This window comes from Maylandia zebra, linkage group LG8, assembly GCF_041146795.1.
Source record: "Maylandia zebra isolate NMK-2024a linkage group LG8, Mzebra_GT3a, whole genome shotgun sequence".
NCBI lineage: Eukaryota > Metazoa > Chordata > Actinopteri > Cichliformes > Cichlidae > Maylandia > Maylandia zebra.
Window position 1 is genome coordinate 30,182,674 of NC_135174.1, and position 25,517 is coordinate 30,208,190.

The 25,517-nt window shown below is 45.4% G+C and overlaps 2 protein-coding genes across 3 annotated transcripts; one reads left to right on the forward strand and one right to left on the reverse strand.

Annotated features, from left to right (window-relative positions):
• Positions 1-872: 872 nt before the first annotated feature.
• noc3l (NOC3-like DNA replication regulator) lies at positions 873-10,675 on the forward strand. Of its 2 annotated transcripts, none has more exons than XM_076887790.1 (21): positions 873-1,255; positions 5,093-5,297; positions 5,386-5,515; positions 5,617-5,771; positions 5,853-5,936; positions 6,054-6,184; positions 6,260-6,421; positions 6,520-6,613; positions 6,697-6,872; positions 6,942-7,070; positions 7,161-7,292; positions 7,949-8,029; positions 8,117-8,217; positions 8,334-8,406; positions 8,508-8,571; positions 9,014-9,085; positions 9,168-9,349; positions 9,677-9,805; positions 9,906-10,003; positions 10,123-10,207; positions 10,292-10,675. In XM_076887790.1, exons 1-21 carry the CDS (start codon positions 1,247-1,249, stop codon positions 10,421-10,423), a joined length of 2,424 nt encoding a protein of 807 aa, XP_076743905.1. In that variant the 5' UTR covers positions 873-1,246; the 3' UTR covers positions 10,424-10,675. The 2 variants fall into 2 exon arrangements, with proteins under 2 accessions (XP_076743905.1, XP_076743906.1); XM_076887791.1 differs by having other exon boundaries at positions 5,093-5,296; positions 5,391-5,515.
• LOC101478727 (interferon-induced protein with tetratricopeptide repeats 5) lies at positions 10,674-25,416 on the reverse strand. The gene is made up of 10 exons (XM_004565225.4): positions 25,159-25,416; positions 19,389-19,568; positions 17,523-17,712; positions 15,707-15,898; positions 15,287-15,511; positions 15,013-15,154; positions 12,133-12,256; positions 11,645-11,786; positions 11,431-11,478; positions 10,674-11,336 (listed from the first exon to the last, which is right to left on the reverse strand). Exons 1-10 carry the CDS (start codon positions 25,161-25,163, stop codon positions 11,088-11,090), a joined length of 1,497 nt encoding a protein of 498 aa, XP_004565282.2. The 5' UTR covers positions 25,164-25,416; the 3' UTR covers positions 10,674-11,087.
• Between the last annotated feature and the right edge of the window lie 101 nt (positions 25,417-25,517).

Here is a 25,517-nt window from a genome sequence, read left to right on the forward strand (position 1 = left end):
GTGATCAGGCTGGTCCCTCACACCAGCACGCCTTCAAACACTCAAACTTTATTAGCACAGCAGCTGTTTCACACATCCACAGCTCCCTGATCCACCAAGTGTGTGTCTGATGTCAGGTTAGCCCTCCTTTATAAAGTCAGCTGTTGGTACAATAATCAATGTGACTGGTCAGCTGTTGGTGGCCCCGCCCCTTTATGTGATGGCCAGCTGAGCGCCACGTGAACCCGGGGGCAGAGAAACTGCACCCAGGTCAGTTTCACGCCCACAGCAGGAGTCTGATCTTTGATCCGTTTCTGGTCATTCACAAAGTGTATTTTAGTAAACTTCAGGTGTCAGCCTGCGGAGCAGGTGAAGGGTCATCCTCCAGCTGTTTGTTTTTTTTAACTTTATTTAACAAACAATGAGTATACAACATACGAACAGATGAAGTATACAAAACAACAAAATGAACACACAAAGCCAGGGGTAAATAGAAAAAAGTAACAATTATAAGAATACACGCAAAAATTCACATACATGTATTGTTTTGAGCGTTTTTGTTGGTGGAGTCTGATATTGATTGTATGTACATTTCCACATCCTTAAAATAATGACAGAAATATGGTGTTTTGTTAGTAAACTTACATTTATGGATAAGAAATTTAGCTAAAAGTATTTATCATAAAAAAACATTTATCATTCTTCTTGGGGAACTTAAAGAAACAAAACATTTTCCCATCGTAAAGAAAACTCCCTTAAAATATGGACAATGACAAAACCCTCCAGCTGTTAGTCTACTGAATGCGCAGTCATCACGTGTTCCGTGTCACATGAACTACTCCACCTCAGGTCCTCAAGAACGTTTCAAGGTCCTGAAAGGTGCATAGAGAACACGTCCAGGAAGCATGGCAGGACCTCAGGGAGTCTGAATCCGAGGGAAAATAATCAGATTACACACACACACTTTTTCTCTTGAGTCTGTTTGAAGCAACATCGGTAAATCTCCCCGTGGAGGCCTCGCGGAGAGCCGTAGGCGTCTGAGGCGCGCTCCAGTCCAGCAGAAAAAAACTGGTCCTGTCCTCCGGCCGCGGGGGGCGCTGTCCTCTCGTCACAGAAGGGCGGTTACTTTTCTGTTTCCGGGTTTTTGGAGAGCAACGTGTGGAGGTAACCCGCATCTCGGCACCAAAACACTCCGAACCAAAGTGACCGAGCGGGAACGACTGTAGTCCGGCCTGACACATCGGAGACACCGGAACGTCCTGCAGCCATGGGCCCGGTGAGTGAGAGGCTTAAATCCGCCGTTTAATGAACGGAGTCTGGTCTGAGAGAACAAACATGCTCAAAGCGTCTGTGTCCTCACAGCCCGAGTCCACAGAAAACCCACGATTTTAGAGTCAGACTCATTTTAAAACAGCTCCCGGGTGTTCAGAGGGATACCAGAGCCCCAAAATAACGGCGCATTGAACGGAGTGTGGTCCGAGCACACACGGTGATGGCGCCTCCATCAGAGCCCGCTGCTGCTTTACGCCTGACAACATCACAAACGGTCACGTGGAAGGACTCAGTGTCTGATGGTCTGCCCCGAGTCAGCCACTCTGTGTCCCACTCAGGAAAGAAACACACCTCATCATCCACCCAGCTACGTAGCACATGTAGTGTCCTGTAGTACCAGGCAGTATGAGGTAGTACTGTGTAGTATTTATTTATTTTATTTAGGACAGTGCATGTTAATGAACATAAATGTAAAAAAAAAAATTACATGAATGTAAACATGCCAGATTATAGCCAAAGGCTAACTTCCATCTGTTGTCCTTAAGCATAACAAAATAGACATAAAAATTCATCATTCATTCATAATAAAAACTCCATCACCAAACTTACACATACACACCATTCTGTTCCCAAATAAAACATTAAAACTATACAACTCATACATGATCACACACTTGATTTGTCCATAACCAGTTTTTAACCTTTGCCTTAAACAAATTGAATGTAGAGCATTCTCTAATGGGTTGAGGAAGACTGTTCCACAGATGGCCTCCTGGACAGAGAGGACGTTCTGCCCAAATGCTGTCCGTCTGTGGGGTATAAACACGTCTCCTCAGATTGTAGCTCGAGTGGTCCTGTCTGAGCTTTCTTTATGCCTAATGACCTGCTTTAGTGGTGGTGGAGCAAAGGAGTGTAAGACTTTATATATTAAACTCTTTTAAGTTTCACTAAGTTATTGAAGTTCAGTAATTTATGTTTTTTAACACATGACAGTGGTGGTGGGAGGTCGGTTTTTTGTCAAGTAGTTTTAAACGTCTAAATGTTTTCAATAGTTTTAAGTGTTGTTGGACAAGCAAGTGACCAGGACGTCAAACAATAGTCCATATGAGAGATGATCATTGAGTAAAAATAAGTTTTTGCAACATTCATATTTAAATTATTACGTATATGATTAAAATTTTGATTATTAAATTTAAGTACCTGGGACTGAGGTAGTACTGTGTAGTGCGAGGTAGGGCTGCCACAAACGATTATTTTGATAGTCGACTAGTCACTGATTATTTTTGCGATTAGTCGACTAATCAGATCATCATCCATTGGACGTAAAACTACAGCTTATTGCACCAGCAGCATCTGCTCTTATATAACTATCATTAGCTTACAGCTTTAAGCTTTTAAGGTGCTAACTAAAAATAAAGACAAGATGATAGTTTGTTACATTTTAATGAAATTTGCAGATTGTTTCGGTGAAGTTTAATAAACTCCTTGCTATCTAAAATATAACAGGACACCGGAGTAAATTCTCCAGCATCTCACACTTCTGATAATCAGCTGTCTGCTTGACGTTTATTCAGCTGTGTAAAAACTATAACTTTAATCTCAGACAAACCGATTTACTCAGGAACAAAACACTGAAAAAAGCCAAACAATAACATTTTTAATTTATCTAAGTGACTTATATATCATGTTTAACCTGAGTAGCGAAAGATGGCGGTGGGTTTGAAAACGATTTGCCGGGAGTCCGGTGTTCTCACGGCTCTAGTGACCTAGCCCCCGGCTAGCTATCGAGCTAGTGGGTAACAGACGTCTCCGAAAACGTCGGAGCGCTTTTGAAAATATGCGGTGTCCTGATAAACTGAGCAGATATTTGAGGTTTACACAGCTACATTCTCCATGAAAATATGTTAAACGTTTATTTTGTGACCCAGAAAGAATAATAAGAGTAATATTAAAACTAACTAGCTGCCGCCATTGTTGGAAACTACGGAGCCCCGCAGGGGACATGGGAGAAAAAAAAAATTAGGGAGAAAAAAAAATTAAGACGGACTTTTGCGAGATCTCGCAAAACTCCAACAATGGCGGCAGCTACTTAGTTGTAATATTACTCTTTTTGGGTCACAAAATACACTTTTAAGATATTTTGAGGCGTGAATGTAGTTGTGTAAACGTCAGATACCTGCTCGGTTTACAAGACATCACATATTTGCAAAAGTGCTCCGACGTTTTTGGAGATCTGACACCCACTAGCTCGAAGCTAACGGGAGGTCGAGACCTACTACAGCCGGGAGGAACACCGCTTTCCCAGCACATCGTGCCTCGACCTCCCGGTCGGCTTCGAGCTGGCGGCCTCCGAAGAATGCGGCTAAAACTTTTGCGAGCTCTCGCAAAAGTCCGTCTTAATTTTTTTTTTTTCTCCCATGTCCCCTGCGGGGCTCCGTAGGAAACTGAGCTGGGCCGCGCTATGAATTCTGGGACACAGCTTCTTCTTCTTCGGGGTTTAAGGGCAGCTGACATCCTTGTACATGCAGTGCTGCCATCTTCTGTTTCAGTCCGTTATTACACTCTTAAATCCTGCTACTCATTCCTGCGTCTTTTGGGATCTTACAAAGCTTCAAACGACGCGTCGACTATTAAATCAGTCGTGACTAGTCGACTAATCGTGGCAGCCCTAGTGCGAGGTAGTACTGTGTAGTGTGAGGTAGTACTGTGTAGTGCGAGGTAGTACTGTGTAGTGTGAGGTAGTACTGTGTAGTGCGAGGTAGTATTGTGTAGTGGGAGGTAGTACTGTGTAGTGCGAGGTAATACTGTGTAGTGGGAGGTAGTACTGTGTAGTGCGAGGTAATACTGTGTAGTGGGAGGTAGTATTGTGTAGTGCGAGGTAGTACTGTGTAGTGCGAGGTAGTATTGTGTAGTGTGAGGTAGTACTGTGTAGTGCGAGGTAGTATTGTGTAGTGTGAGGTAGTACTGTGTAGTGCGAGGTAGTACTGTGTAGTGTGAGGTAGTACTGTGTAGTGCGAGGTAGTACTGTGTAGTGCGAGGTAGTACTGTGTAGTGCGAGGTAGTATTGTGTAGTGCGAGGTAGTACTGTGTAGTGCGAGGTAGTATTGTGTAGTGCGAGGTAGTATTGTGTAGTGCGAGGTAGTACTGTGTAGTGCGAGGTAGTACTGTGTAGTGGGTGGTAGTACTGTGTAGTGTGAGGTAGTACTGTGTAGTGCGAGGTAATACTGTGTAGTGGGAGGTAGTACTGTGTAGTGCGAGGTAATACTGTGTAGTGGGAGGTAGTATTGTGTAGTGCGAGGTAGTACTGTGTAGTGCGAGGTAGTATTGTGTAGTGTGAGGTAGTACTGTGTAGTGCGAGGTAGTACTGTGTAGTGTGAGGTAGTACTGTGTAGTGCGAGGTAGTACTGTGTAGTGCGAGGTAGTATTGTGTAGTGCGAGGTAGTACTGTGTAGTGCGAGGTAGTACTGTGTAGTGCGAGGTAGTACTGTGTAGTGCGAGGTAGTATTGTGTAGTGGGAGGTAGTACTGTGTAGTGGGAGGTAGTACTGTGTAGTGGGAGGTAGTACTGTGTAGTGCGAGGTAGTACTGTGTAGTGGGAGGTAGTATTGTGTAGTGGGAGGTAGTACTGTGTAGTGCGAGGTAGTATTGAGGCGGCAGAGCGTCTGAGCGCCACGCCCACAGTGAGTCCAGTAAATCAGCAGCTCGACGCTGAGTTTGTCTCTGATTGGTCGGTTTAGAGTCGGTCACACAGCGTCAGGTGTTCACAGGATCCAAGCCAGAGCCTCCATGGACCGTGACATCATTGCTGAACACCTCTCCTTCTTTCCTCTGACGCTCCGCAGCCTCGCTCGAAGAAGCGGCGGCCGACGTTTCGCCGCCTGCTGAAGACGAGTGGCGTGAAGCTGGAGAACAAGCTGAAGAACCGCCAGCTGAAGCAGCAGAACGTCGCCAAGAAGCAGCGCAAGGAGCAGAAAAGGCTGAGGCAGGCGGTGAAGGGCGCCGTCGGCGAAACGCCCCGCCCCCTGGAGACGTACAGGAAGAGACCAGGTGAGCGGCAAACGATCACGTGATTACTAACGTCTGCTGTAAACCAATCAGAGACCAGAACTGTCTGACCCTGCTCCTGCTCGTACAGAGGAGGAGGAGGAGGAGGAGGAGGAGTTTCTGGAGAGCTTACCCACAGACATGATGGAGCAGGAAGACCTGCAGCAGATGACCGCCATGGCTCGCCAGGCGTCCTTCATCACCAGGGACCTGTCGTCATGGTAACTCCAACACACACACACACAAACCATATTTAGATACAGAAGCAGGTGTGATGCACAGTGACTGAGGTGCGTTTGTGTGGTGCGGCGGGGCGTCCCAGCGGGCCGGTGCATGGCGGGAAGAAGCGGAAATCGGACGTAGCTCGCAGCTACGAGAAGGTTCCCAGGAAGATGGCGAGGACGGAGGAAAAGGAAGTGATCCACCTGCTGCCGATCAAAGACAAGACGGGCGTGATCCCACAGAGCGTCGAGAGGGGTACGGCGTGCTGCGTTGATCCCTGATCAATCTGATTGGTTCTGTGCGGCTGTGTCGAAACGTCTCCCTCTGTTCTTTCAGTGGTGGAGAAGCAGCCGGAGGAGCAGGAGCAGGGGGAGGAGCAGGAGGAGGAGCAGGAGGAGGAGCCTGATGATGTCGACACAGGTATGAAAAGCGATCAGAACTTTTGGAATAAGAATTAAACTCCGCAGGCACGGCGGGGTAAACGCCTCCGTGACGAGGCTGAGGCGTCCTCTCATCTGTCACGTGTCCTCCTTGCAGAGGCGGAGCCACCGAGCTGCCAGGAGATGACGCCGGCGCAGAGAGAGCGGCTCAGGAATCAGAAGCTTAACGAGAGGAAGCTGACCATCGCCGGCCTGGCGTCGGCCATCGTGTCGGACCCCATCGGCAGCGTAAGGCCGGGCGCCGCTCTGGGATCAGGCTCGTGGCGTGTATGTGTGTGTTTAACGTGACGTCGTGTGTGACAGATAAAGCGCGTGAAGGAGCTGCGGGGGATGCTGATGGAGGCCGACCCCAGCGTGGCGGTGACGGTCAGAAAGCTGGTGATGGTTTCTTTGATGGAGGTCTTCAAAGACATCGCCCCCACCTACAGGATCCGACCTCTGACCTCGGCGGAGAAGACCGCTAAGGTGCGTTTGTGAGTTTGTTTGTAGAGGAAGCGCCTGGCGGCAGGTCGCCACAGTCGCCACGTTTTAACCTGCTGCTTCTGCCGCTCGCCGTCTTCCAGGTGAAGAAGGAGACGCAGGTGCTCCGAGAGTTCGAGGAGGGTTTGGTGAGTCAGTACAAGTTCTACCTGGAGGACCTGGAGCAGACTGTCAAAGGTACGCCTCCGTCACCATAGCAACAGCCACACACTGACACCCGCACACCTCACGGCGCCCTGACCGCTCATCTCCGCCCACAGACTGGAAGCAGAAGAAGAAGAAGCGCAGTCAGGCGGTGGCGCTGCAGGCGTACGGCGGGCTGGCCGAGGTCGCCGTCCGCTGCCTGTGCGAGCTGCTCGTCGCTCTGCCTCACTTCAACTTCCACAACAACATTGTGGTCGTCCTGGCGCCGCTGATGAACGACTCCACCAAGAAGGTGAGTCTCATGGGCGCCGCAGCGCAGCCCAGCATTGTGCGACGCCTTCACGTGCTCTTTGTGTTTCAGGTGTCCGGCGTGTGCTGTGACGCGTTCAGGAAGCTCTTCCAGCAGGACAGAGCGGGCGGGGCCTCGCTGGCCACGGTGCGAGTTATCTCCGGCCTCGTGAAGAGCCTGAACTACAACGTCCGACCCGAGGTAACGAACGAAACGTATCCAGGCCACGCCCACTCCGAGAAGACTGTTGATAAATTATTAATCAGACGCTGTTAACTCCGCCCCCTCCAGCTGCTGCGGACGCTGCTGAGTCTGAGGATTAAAGAGGTGGAGATGAAGAAGGACATCGAGGCTGCGGCACCAAAGAAGAAGTTCATGACCAACAAGGAGAGGAAGAAGAACCTGTCGAGGATGCAGAGGAAGGTAAACCCTCGCACCGAGTCCTTATTGGTTGTTTCAGCGGTCGGCTCCGCCCCCGACAGCCCCGTTAACGAGGCCTCGTTCATTTTAAGGGCTGGAGCTGCAGCAGCAGACGAACAGTGAGAGAAACTCAGGCTTTAGAAACAGGAACACGTGTTCATTCAAACGTTTGTGCCAGAAACATCAGCACAAAGAGATGATCTGCTCACGATCACAAGGTAAACAAAGGATCCAAATATGGGCGAAACGTGTAAAAGATATTTTTAATTTAAAATAAACTCCAAACATAATAATGTGAGAATAAGAGAATGTGTCAATGAAAAGTTAATGTTACTGGGGCAAAATATAAAAAACAATTCTTACAATAACCTGAGGAAATATTAGCAAAGTAACAAAAACACGAGAAGAACATGTGAGTCAGAATAAAATGTTTCTACATGCTCGTGCGAATTCACTGAAGTCTATGAGCATTAATATAAGAAGCATTAACAACTTCCTCTGTGATGAGCTGATGCTCAGGGATTTCTCAGTCCGTCCAGCAGGGGGCAGTGAGAGACACCAACCTGTGTGTGTGTGTGTGTGTGTGTGTGTGTGTGTGTGTGTGTGTGTGTGTGCGTGTGTGTGTGTGCGTGTGTGCGTGTGTGTGTGTGTGTGTGTAGTGGAAGAAGGCTGAGGAGAAGCTGGAGAAGGAGCTGCTGGAAGCCGAAGCCTCAGAGAGCAAAGACAAGAAGATCAAGCTGGTGAGTTGAAAGGTCACGAGCGTGTACGGTGAGAGGAAGGACACTCCTCCTCCTCCTCCTCCTCACCCCTCTGCTCTTCCTCTCCAGCACACAGAGACGCTGAACATCGTCTTCCTCATTTACTTCAGGATTTTGAAGAAGGCTCAGAAATCAGTTCTTCTCCCTGCAGTTCTGGAGGGGCTCGCCAAGTGCGCGCACACACACACACACACACACACACACACACACACACACACACACACACACACACACACACAATCTTTAGTACTACTATAGTGCTGAATATGATGTCATTTCCTGTCAGTTTTGCTCACCTCATCAACCTGGAGTTCTTTGATGACCTGCTCAACGTGCTGCAGGACCTCATCCATGCAGGAGTGAGTGTTCATATTTGACCCCGCCCCCTGCAGAGTCACCTGCTAGTTTGGTGTCACAAATAGTTCTTTATTTATTTTTGTTTCTTTATTTATACCTGCAGGATTTGTCCAATAAGGAGACGCTGCACTGCATCCAGACCGTCTTCACCATCCTGTCAGGACAAGGTCAGACTCTGTGTGTGTGCTCGTATATCTGACTTGTGAAGACCTTAGTCTGATGAAGACCTTTGAAGCCATTTTAAATATTTTTGTTATATGATCACAAGAAGTCAGGACCTTCTTTGTGTATCAATGTCGAGACATTTGTGGATGTTTATTTAAATAAGCTGCAATAACGAGTTGTTTTAAAGGTTCAGACTTGGATTGTAGTCCTGGGAATATGTAAGGGTCCCCTCCCAGTGACATAGACAAACGTATGTGTTCGTGTTAGGCTCACAGAGGCACATGTGCAGCACTGCTCAGCAATAGCACTGGCTACAGTTTATTCTCACTGAGATAGACCAATAAATTATTTTTAAAAACTCTTTGAAAAGTCAGGTGTGTTTCCTGCACATGATGTCACTTCCTGTTGAGTTTCCTGGATCAATAAAGTTTGTTTGTGTATCAGGTGACGTCCTGAACATCGACCCGCTCAACTTTTACTCTCAGTTATATAAACTGCTGCCCAGGCTCCACGCAGGTCAGTTAGCCTCACTTTGAACCGGCAGTATGACATCACACGTCACATGATTGTTTTAACAGCCACGCTTTGAATCCCTCAGGGGCGCCCAACGATGACGCCATCATTGTACTGCGGTGTCTGGACGCAATGCTGACCCGCCGCAGGAAGCAGGTGACCCTACAGAGGGCGATGGCGTTTGTCAAAAGGCTGAGCACGATCAGTCTGCACGTAATGCCCAACGCCAGCGTGGGAATTCTTGCCGCCAACCGAACCACGATGCATGTGAGTCTGAACGTGTGTGTTGACATCCTGTCTTCGTCCCCTCGTCCCCAACCGCCAACCCTCCCTGAGCAGAACTCCTCCCCGCCCGGTCCCACTGTCGGCAGAGTGCTTACTCATCGATCGTGATTTCAGGGGTTTTCTCTGTGTTAGTGGACGCTCCTACACTCTTTACATTACAGCATGAAGCACCTCGACGTGACTGTCGTGATTTGTTGCTATATAAAAGTCTGATTCAGTCACTTGAAAAGAGGTGTGGTTACCTAACAGCTGCTCAGTAATTCAAGTAGTTGTACAGGTAGAAGTTTGACGTGTGTGTGTGTGTCTCAGTCCTTCCCAAAGTGTGACTTCCTGCTGGACAACGAGATTCAGGGCAGTGGGTTCTACCTGCCGGAGCTCGACGAACCTGAACACTGCAACGCTCAGAACACAGCACTGTGGGAGCTACACACACTGCAGGTACACACACACTGCAGACACACACACACACAGGTATGCAGGTGCACACATGGCCCCACGTGTTTTTGAATGTAGCTGCGCGGTGTTTGTGCTCTTTCAGAGACATTACCACCCGGTCGTGCGGCGGTTTGCAGTCCACCTGAGTCAGGGCGCTCCCTCTGAAGGCTCGGCGGCGCTCAGTGCGGAGCTGAGTCGCAGGTACACACACATCACCTGTGTTTAATCAGAAAGCTTGGCCTGTGTGAGGATCAGTGAAAACGGTGTACTGCTCCTTTAAAAGTTTCGTTTTTCTGAAGTGTGAACGTTGCCCCCTGCAGGTCATCTGTGGAGCTGTTTGACGACTACAGCATCAAAGATATGACCTTTAACCCCCCTGTAGCATCACCAAGCCTCAAGAAGAAGGTTTGAAAGTCAAACTAAAATATTTTAAACTTTAGTGAGTCATGTGACTGATTGATGACCGACTATCGCTTTGCTTTGTGTCAGGATCATTTTGTGGTCGGAGCGACGCTGCTTGACGCCGAGTTGCAGAGAAGACTCGAGTGCGCCCTGACCGCCGCCGAGGACACACAGCTGGACTTTACTGCAGCGCACACACACAAAACCACCCAGCACTGACACACACACACATAAAATAAAACAACATTTTATGGCCATCAGGAGAGGAAGTACAGCTGCAACCTGATAGGCAGACCTTCAAAATAAAAGCCCAAAGTGTCTTCAGGGTGGAGTTGGACTGTTTTCATCATGTTGATGTGAAGAGTTGTGATGTTGGGCAACCCGGTGAGTCGATGCGGAGTGCCCAGTTTGAGTGCCATGACTGTGCTGTTTAAATGTCAGATATTAAAAATAAAGACCAGAAAAACTCTTCTTTAACATTTAAGCTGCTTTTATTTTTTAGAGGCTGGGGTCTGCCACACCAGGTAAGACCCCAGGTGCAGGCTGTGTAAAGATGACCCAGAGACAAGATGCTAGCATGCAGGGCATACATGGAACGCCATAGCCAAGTGGCCAGCATAGTATACAGAAACATCTGGAAGCCCCGAGGTCAACATGGGAGGTGGTGGAGAATGACCGAGCTAAGATCCTGTGGGACTTGCAGATACAGACGGACAAACAGGTGGTGGCTAACCAACCGGACATAGTGGTGGTAGACAAACAGAAGGAGTCGGCCGTAGTGATCGATGTAGCGGTTCCCAGGTGTGATGTGACGTAGCCGAGCATTTCTGAGCTGTGGTTCTGGAACCTCGTTCAAACGGTGGCCTTCCTGGTACAAACTTTTTCACACGACCTCTGGAAGCTTCTCCTCCGGGCGATCTTTCTCTTCCCTGTGTGCGGTCAGATCCAGGCGCAGCTCGTACAAGGCTGACAGATACTCGTCGTTGCTGGCGTCTAATTCCAGAGCGCGCTCATAATTTCTCACAGCCCTGCTCCGATTGCCCTCAGCTCTGGCCACTGCTCCCAGGATGCCATAGGACGCGGCGTCGCTGCGATTCTTTTCGAGGCGTCCCTCAGCTATCGTCGTCAGTTTCTGCAAAAGAATACCTGAAGGTTACTTCCTGTTTACTAAGATGAGGTTGAGTTTGCATTAGTTTTGCATAAAGCAGAGTGAGAAGCTGGCCAACCTTCACACAGTGCTTCCAATGTGATGTGTTGATGCATAACTCCAGAGCCTGTTGGATGCAGCACAGGACACGTTAGCAGACGGTTAACTGTCCACAGCTCGACTTTCCAAATGTCCGTCTGCCTCAGAGGCCCGTTCGCTAATACTGGTTGCACCTGGCGTATGCACCTGGCATGCACACCTGCAGTCTGAATGCAGTTTTGGACGATCCATACCTTTTTGTAATAGGTGAGTCCGAGGTCTTTCTGAGGGGTGTGATAGTAGCAGAACTCTGCATAATACCGGTAGATGTACTGACAGATGCCTGGAGGTTCATCCTCTAATGTCTGCAGCACATCATCAAACATCTGCTGAGCTCTGAAGCAACAAACACAAAGCTTAGACACAAAAAGAATCAATGCATCAAATGTTTTTGGAATCAACAGTCCATCTGATGACAGTCTGTAGAAACATCAATACAGTCGAGTAAAACTGTCCAATCTGACATAATGTTGGTGTGACCACAGGGGTCAAAGTTTCCTTCACACACTTGTTTCCAGCTTTGGTAATATGATTCAACACTGTTTTATTCCATAAGTGATCACGTTGGTCAGGTTTAGTCCAACCGTTCTTCTACCTGTGTCATTACTACCAGCTTTTTAAAATAAACATAAAACCAACACTGAGAATATTTCATTGGAAACAAACTGACAGGTAAACATACCTCCTTCTTTCAAAGTTATCTGCGTACTGCAGAGCCAGCAGAGCTTTTGCAGCATTGAAACCCTTCTTGAGCCTCACTGATTCCTCCAGATGCTGAATACAAAGACGTCTCCAATGCTGCACCTCTATTGGATAAAAACAGGTGTTACTGACTGAAATATTAAACACGCCCTTGTGTCCAGTCTTTGAGTGATGACGTATGAACACTGCTCCGGTCCAAACTCCTCTGTGTTTAAGGCTGTTGTGTTTTTAACATGTTTTAATGTTTTGTATCTTGTTCTATTTAATCCGAACAAGCCCCTAAAATCAGTCAGTGATCGCTGTTGGCCTCTCTCTGTTTTTATTACCGCTGTTCATTTTAAACCCTTACGATGTAACTGCAGCCCAGCAGCAGTATATGAATGACTAACCTCGTATTGTGGATGGATTATCTCAGTTGTTCTCCTGACTGAAGTTTGGTCCGTTTACAGCATCCTGCCATGCGACTGTATTTGTCTCTAACCATCAGGAACCCTCACGTTAACTTTTATCGAGTGGAAAGAAGTTAGTGTTCATCCTCCAGCTTCACTGTTTATGCTAACATAGCTGTGTCGCTAGCGATCACGTAGCACATCATTATATACCAGCTATTATACCATGTTGGAAGTGATAGCAGAGCTGTACGTTTGAATTTGTCAGAAATCTCTCAGTCAGAACATGCTATATCATGTTTAGGTGGAAACTAGTGTGGGAAATATATTAGGTGGTAGTGCTTTAATTAGTGACATATTAATCCAGAAGCTAATGAACATACACAGCATAGAGCCTTAGAAGTGTTTCGCTTGTAACTGCCCTGCACAGCGACGGTTATAACAGGATGTACTCAGGATGTGGTATATACGATCATGGGCCCACTAACGAGAACAACAGGAAGCAGCTGAGGTGAAAGGCAATTGAGACACCTTTCTAAGTGTTATAGAAGATTACCAAAAAAGGAGTTGCATTTAACTGTTACTAACCATAATAGACTATGTGCACGTTAGCATATGCTACTTCCGGTGCGGAAACTCCTGTGGGGAGCTGTGTTTCCGGTGTCCTATTCGCGCCTGGTTTACGGTCCAAAACAAGCAAATGAATGAATCAAGCGGCGATTTACATTTCTATAGATGTCTCGGGCATTTACCCAATATATCTGTAAATGATGTTCATCGACTTGTCGATATTTTCCCCCCGCGCCTCAGAGCAAAAGAGAAAAGGATTCAAATGTTATATTTCTCAGCTGTCCCTCGTTTATCGCGGGTGTTATGTTCTAAAAATAACCAGCGAGAGGTGAAATCAAGGAGCCGATTTTATTTTTGACGGTGCAAAACGTTTGGTGGACATCGTGGACATACAGCGCTGCACTTCAGAGTCACACTGCTAGCATCGATGCAGCGATTCTGTACTGTACAGGAGAGACGGAGGAGATCGTCTGCAGCGATCAGGACGCAGGACACAATGTGACGTAAAAAAATAAGCAAACTTGCACTAAAAAATCTGCGAAACAGCGAGGTGAAAGGTGAACCGTGTTATAGCGAGGGACCGCTGTAATTTTTAAGCTAAGTCACAACATACCCTTCGTACATACTAATGTATAGAAACCCTTACAATCATTCATTTTTGTGTGGCTTTTTTCACGGTTTGTTAACATGCTGTGTAGGTGTGTACTGGACTAGCTGATATCAACATAACGGGAAACATCTGGTTTGACTATTCTTCACCTGTAGTCTGAATGCTGAACATTGGCCTGTTTAGATCATGATACCAGTCACTACACAGAGATGTGCTTCTGCATGTGGACGATGTGTCTTCTGCTGCAGTGATGCAGTTCTGCTTGTGTTGAGTGATGTAAACAACTGATCGATTGAAACGCTTTAAACGTCAAAGTTGATCGTTAGACTTTTTTATGACACAACAGCGGTGAGTGTTCCCAGCTTCTCTTTGTAACTTAACGCCATCTTTCCGTTTTCGAGGTTTGAACATGGTTTTGGAGGATATCTTCGCAGCAGCGATTGACTGGACCTGCTCTGAGTCTTGGTTGTTTGTTCTCAGCACAACATCAGAGAATTCGGGACACTAGCGAGCTAACTTCCTGCTAACTTCTAACTCCGTTAAACTTCATAAATCCTGTTTTCATGGATGCCTGGATGTTAAACTTAATTGTTACACCTGGTAAAGCAGCAGCACATTTTATTAAAGATGAAAGAATTTAGACCGTTCGTAACTTAGTGAAGCCGCAGTGTCCTGAAGCATAGTTTGGGCCCAGAAACAGCTAATGATGTCAGACTTAAAGACTGGATTAAACCTGAAAATGTATTCACATGTTGCAATAGACATAGACTGCCGGGGATTCCCATGATGCATTGAGTTTTTCCTTTCCAGTCACCTTTCTCACTCACTATGTATTAACAGACCTCTCTGCATTGAATCATATCTGTTATTAACCTCTGTCTCTCTTCCACAGCATGTCTTTATCCTGTCTTCCTTCTCTCACCCCAACCAATCACAGCAGATGGCCCCGCCCCTCCCTGAGCCTGGTTCTGCCGGAGGTTTCTTCCTGTTAAAAGGGAGTTTTTCCTTCCCACTGTTGCCAAAGTGCTGCTCATAGGGGGTCATATGATTGTTGGGTTTTTCTCTGTATCTATGAAGCGCCTTGAGGCGACTTATGTTGTGATTTGGCGCTATATAAATAAAATTGAATTGAATTGAATTGAAATGTTGATTGCTTTATTTGAGACCTGCTGTGGTGTGCAGAGGCACAATAATAAAGATCGTATCTCTGTCCAAATACTTACCCGACTGGAAGAACTTTATACCAGGTCCTACCTGCTGATGAGAGTATAAACAGAGTACAGTGCAGTACCTGACTCTGGTCGGACTCTTTTCCCAAGCAGCTTATTCTTCTTCTTCTCATAACACAGAGCAAGCTGGTGATGAATGAAAGATGACTGGCTTTTCTTCTCCAGCATACTCTTCAGCAGATCGATAGACTCATCCACCTGATCCTAGAACAGGGACGAGTCACGGTAACGTTGGAGAGACGAGACGTTAGAAGCATAAAACCAATATTTTATCTCGAGTCCCTTGATTCGCCATCAAGACCAGTATGTTTTTCCTATAAGCTACAGATGTTTTACCTGGTTGCGGAGATATTTTGCTACGTAGCGGGTGACTTGAGTGTTGTCCTGTCCGACTTCCAGGGCCTTCTTCACCAAACCTTTAGCCTCTGTGTGTTTGTTCGTGTCGTGGACCAGCTTCAGAGCCAGCATGGACATCAAAACGCCATCATCCGGATTTATTTCCAGGGCTCGACGAAGCCGTTTAGTGGCTGGTGATTCCTCGGGATACCAATCATTAACATTCTGAAGATAAGAGCTCCATAAGTTTGCTGGATGTAATTTATTTAATGGGTGTTACCTCTCAAAGAATCAACAACAACACGACTGCAAAGTTAATGACTACAATGGTTAATACAGGAGAATCGTATGGACTGTCTGCTTCAGCAGGATAACTGCTTATATGCTAAACCGAAAGGCTGATTGGCTGATAGATTGTACCTGTTCTGTGCGATAGAGGACGATAGCATAGCCATTGTTCCACTCCCAGTCATCAGGCTGCAGCTTCAAAGCTTTGCAGAAGCAGTCTTCAGCTTTGGTATAGTAAGAACTGGAGAACTTAAGAAAGGTCCAGCCCTTCTCCCCGTACACTTCTGGATGGAGGTCAGTGGAAGGATCAGGCGGATGGTTCACCTGCAGAGTCACAGTATATTTAAAAGAAATAGATTTGATTGCAGCTAATTCTTTGACAGTGTCTGAACATTTATCAACTTTTCAGCCGAGAAGCCACAAATGCACAAACTAGTCTAGTTTGTCTCATTCGTTATATGCAGTTAATGTTTCAAAAGTTATAGTTGTCACAGAAATATCCTGAAGTGTTTGGTTGCTAAACTGAAAAGATGGTCTGATATCCATACACATGGTCCAGAAAGGAATCGTGCAACACTTCTGAACTTGTTTGTTTTGTTTGGCAGTGTGCGCTATAACAGGGTCTTCGTGTAAGTGAGTGATCGCAGGTTTGGATCCTGTAGAAACACCTCAGGTAACCTGCACACTCTGTGGTCCAGTAACAGGTCTAACATGGAGCTGTCACATTTCTCTTTATATTAAACTAACATGGAGGTTTAGGTGTTGTCAGTCTTGGCTGATTTCCAGTGTTTATGCAAAGCCAGGGCCCTTTCACAATATGTGTTCTCGTGGAGTTGTGAAACCTCATCAGTGGCTGTACTGTTCCAGTTCAAACATCAAAGTCAAGTACGCTCAAAGCACCTCGATGTATTCCCGCTCCGCCCATTCCCTCGAGCAGGCAACGTTGTGACTTGTGTGGGCCTGGCTCAGCCAAATATCCCAGAATGCATTTTGTCCAAAACTTAGCGGCAGCGGAGAAGAGCAGCGAGTAACGTTTGAAATATGACTGTTTCTGTGACACAGAATAAACAGTCGATTTGTAAACATGCTGCATTTATCAACACATCACCTTTTTGCTTGATGGAGCACCAACTGTCAGGTGACCGGAGGCTGAGGCTTACTAGAGCCAGTGAGAACGCCTGACTCCCAGCACATTGTTTTCATTTTGATGATTTCTAAATCTTTGTGTTTATTTCAGCTTTTTTGTTGTCTTTTGTTTTCTTCTTTGTTTTTGCTTCTGAGTAAATCGGTTTGACCGAGATTAAAGTTAAAGCCCAGAAAAGTTAATTCTGTTCATCTGGACGTTTTCAGTGGGAGAAATGTTTCATCATCATCAGGTGACTTCTTCAGCCTCAGCTGACAGCAAGCTTCAACCTTATAAACAGGACATAATGACTGAAACCGTTGACGAACTTTGGGCTGCGAGGTCAGTTTATGATCATTAATATGCAAAATGTCATGTAAAAAATGAAATTAACATTAAAAATATTTTCATTCAGTTTCTGGAGCAGAAACATCTGGAGCAGCTGTTCATGGATACCCTGACGCTCCAGAAATGATGAAATGATGTTTTGAACATGTGTTCAGTGATCGTCCACTCCACAGCTGACTATGATAAGTTTTGAACCAAAATCAAATCCTTCGAACGTGTTTTCGTTCAGTGGCAGCGCAAGCTGTGCGTACAATGTTTGTAAGAGAGATGAAGTTTGTGTTTCGGTGACAGTCTTTATGAACATATCAGTGTCTGGATATTATAACAGCCATGAAGGCTACAGGCAGGGGTTCTTTAGATGTAAAGGTTTTTATTATAGTCAGCGTCTCTAGATCCATAACAGCGTTTATGGGTGGGTGTTAAAAACGTGTTTAGAAACAGGTTAAACCAGTCGTGTTTCTGAGGGTGTATACATGCCAGTATATCCTCGACTCTCTGACAGTAAGTCTGGGACTGTACGTAGTCTTCGGTGTGGTATTTCAGCCAAGCCAGGTCTCCGTACGTCACAATGAGCCGCAGCTCGCTCTCCTGTCCGTAACACTCCCTCGTCTTCTCCTCTGACTCAGTGAGTAGCGACAGCGCCTCCTCTGGTTTACCCTGAAGATACCTGAGGATGGACAACAAACAGGAATAACTCGCAGTGCTCCAGCGTCTTCAGGGTTTTGACACGTCTTTGTACCTGTAAAGCCATGAAACTTTGCGGCGCAGAGACATTATATTATTAAGAGTAATTGCTCGCCTGACTTCACCCACACATGAACTTCCCACTCGTGATCCAAGGGGTTTAATACGATGTCAGCCCACCAGCTTCAGCGTTTCTGGGAAGGACTTCCACCGGCTTGTGAGTGTTTATGGGAATTTTTGATCATTCTTTCAGAAGCACCTTTGTGAGGTCACACTGTGCTGTTGTCCTAGCAACCACCAAACCCAGACTCCTCCATCGGAGAAGCGTGATTGGTCGCTCCAGACAACACGTCTCTAGAGCTCGGCGTGCTTCACGCATCGATGCTTGGTGATGTAAGGCTTGCATGCAGCTGTTCGCCATGGAAACATATTTCCTAAAGCTCTGTACGCAATGTTGACGTTTGGAGGTGTGCAGCGATTGACTCTGCACTATGATCCTCACTGACCCCGCTTCACTTCCTCCCAATCTCCTCCACCTTGTTCTAATTCCACTAACAGTCGGATAAAGAGGAACGTTTATGACTGGACAGGTGACATCCTATCACGGTTAAAAGCTGGAAATTCACTGAGCTCCTGGGAGCAACCTAGGTGCTGATTTTCTACACCTGTCACAGTCTGGCGAGGGCAGACTGTATGAATTGAAAAAGGACCCAAAATGCAGACTCCAAGGAACAGGGAACAAAACTTGAATGTTAACAAAAAGCGAGCCGTTTAATATGGCTGGAAAAAAAGGTACAAACAAAGGGCAAGGCAAACTGAAGCAAAATTAACACAAACCTAAACTGGGAAATCTAAACAAGCAATAAGAAAAACCTAGACAAGAAACTTGGAAGCATGGCATAGGAAACATGGCGTGGACAACAGACGACCTGACAATCACACACTGAAAACAGAGGACTTAAATACACAGGAGGTGATTAGGGGAAGTGGAGACACATGAGGAAACAGCTGGCACACATGAACATAATGACGTCACAGTGGGAGAGTAAAACTGAACATGATGAACACAGAACACCAGACCTCTTCACAATAAAACAGGAAACATAATGAGACATAGACATGACAACCCGAACTTGACAACGTAAGACACAGACATGAAACGCATGAAGAGCAGGGGAGATTTAACATGGTTGGAAACACGAGGGGAAAATAATAACTAGAAACACTTAGGCATAATAATACAAACTTGATAACATAAGACACGCAGCATGAAACACGAAGGGTGAGGGGAAGCTTAAATACAGGGGAAGAAAACACAAGGAGTCTAATAACCAAATGAACTTAGATAACCTAATGAACAAAATAAACTCAAACTTAAAACGCTGGGTCAAAAGACCCAGGATCATGACAACACCTGTGGACATGAAAGTGAATCGAACATCTGAATTCAGTGATTGGATGGGTGAGTGAATATTTTTGGCAATAATGTGCATGTAAAAAGCCAGCTTCACAGAAGCAACGCCTGCTTGCACTGTTGAATCTTGTTGTTTTCCATCTTTGTTGCTATTTTGTGCCCAATTATGATGATTTTATCTTTGAATGTCCCACAAACAAAGGCTTTTAGCTGAGGGTTCCTGTTCAATGTTCTGCACTGCTTACCTCACATAAGACAGGAACCTGTAGGAGTGGGCCAGGGCGCCCCGCTGCCCCAGTTGCAGGTCTATATCATGCTGCAGCTGCTTGCTAAGGTCGTCCAACTCCAAGTCTTCCTTCTTCAGATCCCAGGTGAAACGACTCTGCAGCTTCTGCAGCCTGTGGTGTAGATCGTTACCTGGATCACTGCGTAAGACAAAACACATTCTCAATATAGTAGCAAGTGTTCACAAACATGAACAATTTAATAGGAGTATTTATGGTTTTATTTTGTGACACTAAGAAAACTGACGGAAAACAAGTGTGCAGCACATGGAAGCAACATGATGAGATTGTGTTAATCTCACTGTTAGTTTTTGAACCTCTTCAGCATGTTTGAAAAACAGAACATGCTGATCAGTCCAAACTCAAAGATCCTTGTGTCCTAATTGTTCCGTTATTTGAGGTTATGGATGTTATTTGACTGGAGGCATAACTCACAGACACGAGACGCGCCATTACTCCAATGAGTGTCCTTTATTATGAGTGCCCCCCACAACAACCCAGCAGAAACGTTCCTACCGCTTAGCATTTACCTGATGCTACATCCCCCCTACTAAACAGGATGTGATGCTGGGATATAACCAAGACAACAGATTAGACCCGCACGCTTTAAAGTATACTACTGCCTTATGCTTTATCTGGTAACAGCTTGTTTACTGAACTCGTCTGGTTTCAACCCAGACTTCTCAGAATGTCCAAAAATAAACTCTCAAAGTATACAACTCTGAACACCAAGCATAAGTGCACATTTCTGAACTATTCGGTGCAGCTACAAACAACATGTTTAAACAGTGCAACCATTTGCTTTATTTCTCATTGTCTCTATGAGGGATGGGGTCGACTACCCAGCCCTCTGCCTGAGTGTGGGGATTATTCTGCCCCATTGCTCACTCACTTCCTAGCCCTATGAGCAAACATAGTCTTTTAGATATGCTGGAGGCCTCCTAGACCTGGGTGGGATCTTTCTCCCAGCTTCAGGAGTCTGCTGGCTGGCCTCCTGTGAGATAGTGTCTGGAACCGACACACTCTGTGCAGCTGGAACAGAGTTCTCAGGTGAAGCCTCTGGTGGATCGACAGAAATCTCCAGTGCCCCAGGTGTCCGTGTAAGATGGTAACGGTTTCTTCTCAGCGTGCCCTTTGCTGTCTCTACGATGTAGGACCTCGGTGAGCCTGCCATGGACACGACTGTCCCTCTAGTATCCGTGTCTGAGACCCACACTTTGTCTCCAGGATTGCGCTGTAGCATGTCATGTGCTCTGTGTCTGCGGTTGTAGTTTTGTCTTTGTTTTTGTCTGTACGTTTGTAGCTTTGAGCTTGTCTGTGTCCGTACCTCTTGGATTTAGCTGTGATGGGATGACAGGAATAGTTGTCCTTATCCTCCTACCCATGAGAAGCTCAGTCGGGCTGTAGCCAATGGAGTGGCCCGGTATGCCATAAGGGCGAGATAGGGATCACCAGACTTTTTAAGAAGACTTTTGATGGTCCTGACTGCCCTCTCGGCCTCGGACAACACCCCCAGGGCTTGCTCTGTATGATCCAAGTGCTGAAACGTGCGTATCAGCTGACTCATCTTCGTATGGCTTGGGAGCAGTGCTTCTCCAGCGGCACGCCGATTTAGGGTGGAAACCAGTAGCATACACTTCAAGAGCTCTCAGCGCAACAGAGCAGCGATATGCTCACATTGAGAAAGAGGCCCTCACTTCAACTTGGGCCTGTGAGAGGTTTGCAGAGTTCCTAATTGGGAAAACATTCCACATTGAAACAGACCACAAACCTCTGGGGTTTTAGCCATGTGACATCCAGTCCCCACTTCCCTCAGGATGGGTGTTCATACTGGAGTGCAAAATTAAAACCAATGGAAGATGGACAAGAAAAGTTCAAAGCCATCAGGTGCTCAGTTTAGAAAAAAGAGAAAAGAAGAGGAGGAGAAACAAAAGATGCAGGTAAGCAGATGTGTGATTGGATGATGGCAGCTCATCCTGAAACAATCAGAATACTTTATTAATCCCTAACGAAATTATGTGTTACAGTTGCTCCAAGAAGAAATGGTAAAAATAGCAACAGTAACAGACTAAACTGCAAACATTATGTTACAGGTTTTAATATTAATCAGTCATTGTCAGTTGTTGATTTGTCCTGTTCTCATTGTATGATGAATTATGATGGCTGTTTGCATACTGTGCACTCTCTCTCTCCATGTGTGTGTTTCTCCGGTGAGACTCAGTGTGGTTCCGACAAGTTTTATGTTAATGTACAATCCTTAATGTGTGTGTGTGTCAAGGTCAAGGTCAAGGTCAGATTTATTTATATAGCACATTTCCAACAGCCGATGCTGCACAAAGTGCTTAACAATAACAATAAAATTAAAAACTACAGTGTAATACAATAATAACAATAGAAACAATAGAATAGAAGAATTGAAACAATACTAACTAATTCAGATAAATCCAAAATGCTTGGGTCATGATGTGTTAAAAGCCAGAGCGTAAAAGTGTGTCTTTAGTAAAGATTTAAATTGCTCAAGAGTTTGAGCAGATCTAATATTAAAGGGGAGACTATTCCAAAGTCTGGGACCTGCCACAGAGAAGGATCTATCACCACGAGATTTGAGGTTAGTCCGTGGAATGGACAACAATAGTTTTGAACTAGATCTCGTGGGTTTTCCTGGAGCATAGGCAGAGAGGAGCTCTGACAAGTAGGGGGGGGCTCGGGCGTTGAGTGACTTAAAAACAAAAAGTAAGAGTTTAAATTGGATCCTGTAGGGGACAGGGAGCCAGTGTAAAGAGGCTAAAATTGGGGTTATATGCTCTCTCCGTTTGGTACCGGTTAGCAGGCGAGCAGCAGCATTTTGAACCATCTGAAGGCGATGGATGGTGGCCTGATCTAGGCCATAATACAATGAATTGCAGTAGTCCAATCTGCAAGTAAGAAAAAGGTGGATGATACGCTCGAAGACGTCAGCCGGAAGGTATGGCTTTATCCTGGCTAGCTGTCTTAGCTGAAAAAAACAGGACTGAACTACTGCACTCACCTGCTTATTCAATTTAAAAGAACCATCAATGTAAACTCCGAGGTTTTTTACATGTGTTTTACAATACGAGGAGAGGGTACCCAACGTGCTGTCGATATGATTGAAATTGCCAAAAATGACAACCTCAGTTTTGTTTTCGTTTAGCTGTAAAAAATTTAATGATAACCACTGTTTAACGTCGTCAAGGCAGCGTAATAAGAGCTGCGGTTGATCTGATCCTGATTTTAAAGGTAGATAAATCTGTAGATCATCCGCAAAGCAATGAAATGAAATGCTGTACCGCGAGAAGATGGAGCCCAATGGCAGCAAATAGAGTGCGAAGAGGGCGGGACCCAAAATAGAGCCTTGAGGTACACCGTATTTAAGAGGGGCTATTTTGGAGTTGTGGGGGCCCATATTGACATAAAAGAACCTTTCTGTCAAGTAGGAGCGAAACCACTGAAGGGCAGATCCTTTTAGGCCAGCATGCGATTCTAGCCGTGATAACAGGATGTCGTGGTCAACCGTGTCAAAAGCTGCTGACAAGTCCAACAGTAAAAATCATGTGTGTGTGTGTGTGTGTGTGTGTGTGTGTGTGTGTGTGTGTGTGTGTGTGTATGGGGGGGGGGGGGAGTATTAACGTCTGTCTCTGTTCTTCCTGCGGGAGTGTGGAGACGAGAGGGCAGCGAGCACGGACACTAGTGTTAGGAAAATACGTTTTCTAGCGCTTATTTGCTGTGCATTTTGTTTTATGCATTTAATAACAGACCAGTATATTAAAGGCCACCTTTGAGTTATAAAGGTCATTAGATTGTTTAGCAAGACTGAAAACTGTGCAGAACAGGAAGCTTTGTGCAGAGTTGCAGAGACCATCGCCCACGTTTGTCCTGGTAAAAGAGAACAACAGGAAATGACCTTTGGGTTGTAAAAACTAGACACGAGTGTAGTTGTGCAGATGTTTTTGCAGCTACGTAGCGGACATGTTGAATTAAAATTGATAAAGTGACGGTTTGGTAGGGGAGGAGGGAGCAGACTATATTATACACATCTGGCCTGTAATGCTTCAGATCTGCAGATGCTTAGCACCGTGCACATCTCCCTTCTGGAAGGTAATGATTGAATAAAATGATTATAAATACTCTGGCCACTCTCACTCTGCGTCTTCTCTGTCCGGCCTGAAGAATAAAAGAACCTGGGACAATACTGGGAAGCAGAGTTTTGGAGCACAGGCACTGGGAGAAAACACTGCACAGGAGTCAGACAGCGCACGGGGATTTATTGTTGCGGTTTAACTTTATTTACACTGTAAATAAAGACACTGCTTCATTGCAAGAGTCCTGCATTTGGGTCCTCATTCCCCACATCAATCATCACATATTAATTAATAACCTGGAACGGTACGGGGTCAGGCGGGTTGTAATGCACTGGGTGACAAATTAGTGACAGGAAACAGAAGCTGGGTGAATATTTCTCCTCATGCTTGGACTTTGCATGTGGTGTTCCACAAGGCTCTGTACTGGGTATTAAATGATTTACTGTTTATATAAATTATATTTGTAAGGTATCTGATATATTAAAATTAGTATTATTTGCAGACGACACAAATATTTTTTGTTTTGGGGGGAATCTAAAGGAGCTGCTGGACACGAGTAACAAACAAACAAATCTAAGTAAAACTAAAATCGCCTTATTTGGGAAACACACAAGTGCAGATTCATGTAGATGGTGTGGAAACTGAAAGAGTTCTTGAACAAAAGTTTCTTGGTGTGATAATAGATGATAAATTAAGTCTCATATAAATAATTTAAAGAACAGCATTTCAAGCAGTATTTAAATTTTGAGTAAAGTAAAAACCACTCTGGGCCACAGATCACTCCACAGTCTCTACTGTTCACCGATCGCACCGTATTTGCATTGCTGTGCAGAGGTTTGGGGCAACAAATGTTCGCTATCATCAATCTTTATATTACAAAAAAGGGCCATGAGGATAATCCATAACACCAGTTACAGAGATCATACAAATCCACTGTTCTTAAAATCAAAAACACTAAAATTCACAGATCTGGTTCATTTTTTCACAGCACAAATTATGTATAAAGCAATAAACAACCTACTTCCTGACAATATTCTAAAACTGTTTTCTAAATTGAGAGAGACGGAGGTTTCAGAAGCTCCTGTATCAAATGTGACACAAAGGGAATCACAGGGGTAAGTTCCATTTCTGTGAGTTTGCACTTGGGTCCTTTTCCTGCCTGCAGTCACAAGACACACTGATGGTTTGGAGGAAGTAATTACTGGTGCATGTGGTTAGTATTGAGCTGTAGTGTTATGTCTTGGCTGAGCAGTACAACGACAGACAGCAAATAAAACTGGTTCCTGAGTTTTTTAAATCTCAAAAAAAGTGTTTTGAGGATTCTGACAGTTGGAACATCAAAACGTCCTGATGATTTACGAGCCGAGCAAGCTGCAGCAAGAAGCGGTCATATCTGGGCATGCCTACCACACCCACACTGATGTTCCAGCCTGGGAACTTCTCACTGACACCTCTGCTTGTCGTTTAAATGCATTTTTCTGCATTTAAATCATTTGTGAATAATACAGTTCCACACATTTGTGTGCATGCAAACCCTCATATCTATGTATTATTATTTCCTGAGTCTGAGGAGTTTTCTCTCTGTGTTGGATATCGTGAGTGAATCTTGAAATAAAGACAAAAACACTCACCTCATTTTAGTTATTAAGGCTCAGACACGTTGGCACAAAGCGTACTGGATGTGCAGCAGTTTGCAGCAATATGAAAGAAATAATGGTGCGTTCAGTATCACCTCTGACAGGACAATGGCAGGATAATTCATCATAGTGAAGCAAACAGCAACACAGCAGGTTTTTCTTTCAGCTGTGAGGTCACCAAAGAAATTCAACATTTAACCCATCAAGGTCCTGAGGCCTGCAGACACTTCCTGTCTATGACTGAGGTCTGGGTTGTGCTTTGAAGATCGTTTTTTTCCTACAACACCTGAATGCACCACAGTCTGCTTAGCTTTCGTTTCTCTTCATCATCACACAAACATAAATGTGAGAAA

Bases quoted from the DNA above. Each gene is read 5' to 3' on its own strand.
- LOC101478727 (XM_004565225.4), bottom strand. The intron at 17,713-19,388 runs GTAAGCAGTGCA...GTCCATCCTCAG, and splicing joins AGGTTCCTGTCTTATGTGAG to GTATCTTCAGGGTAAACCAG. The intron at 15,899-17,522 runs GCATGTATACAC...GTGACTCTGCAG, and splicing joins AGAGAGTCGAGGATATACTG to GTGAACCATCCGCCTGATCC.
- noc3l (XM_076887790.1), top strand. The intron at 5,298-5,385 runs GTGAGCGGCAAA...CTGCTCGTACAG, and splicing joins GACGTACAGGAAGAGACCAG to AGGAGGAGGAGGAGGAGGAG. The intron at 8,572-9,013 runs GTCAGACTCTGT...TTTGTGTATCAG, and splicing joins CACCATCCTGTCAGGACAAG to GTGACGTCCTGAACATCGAC.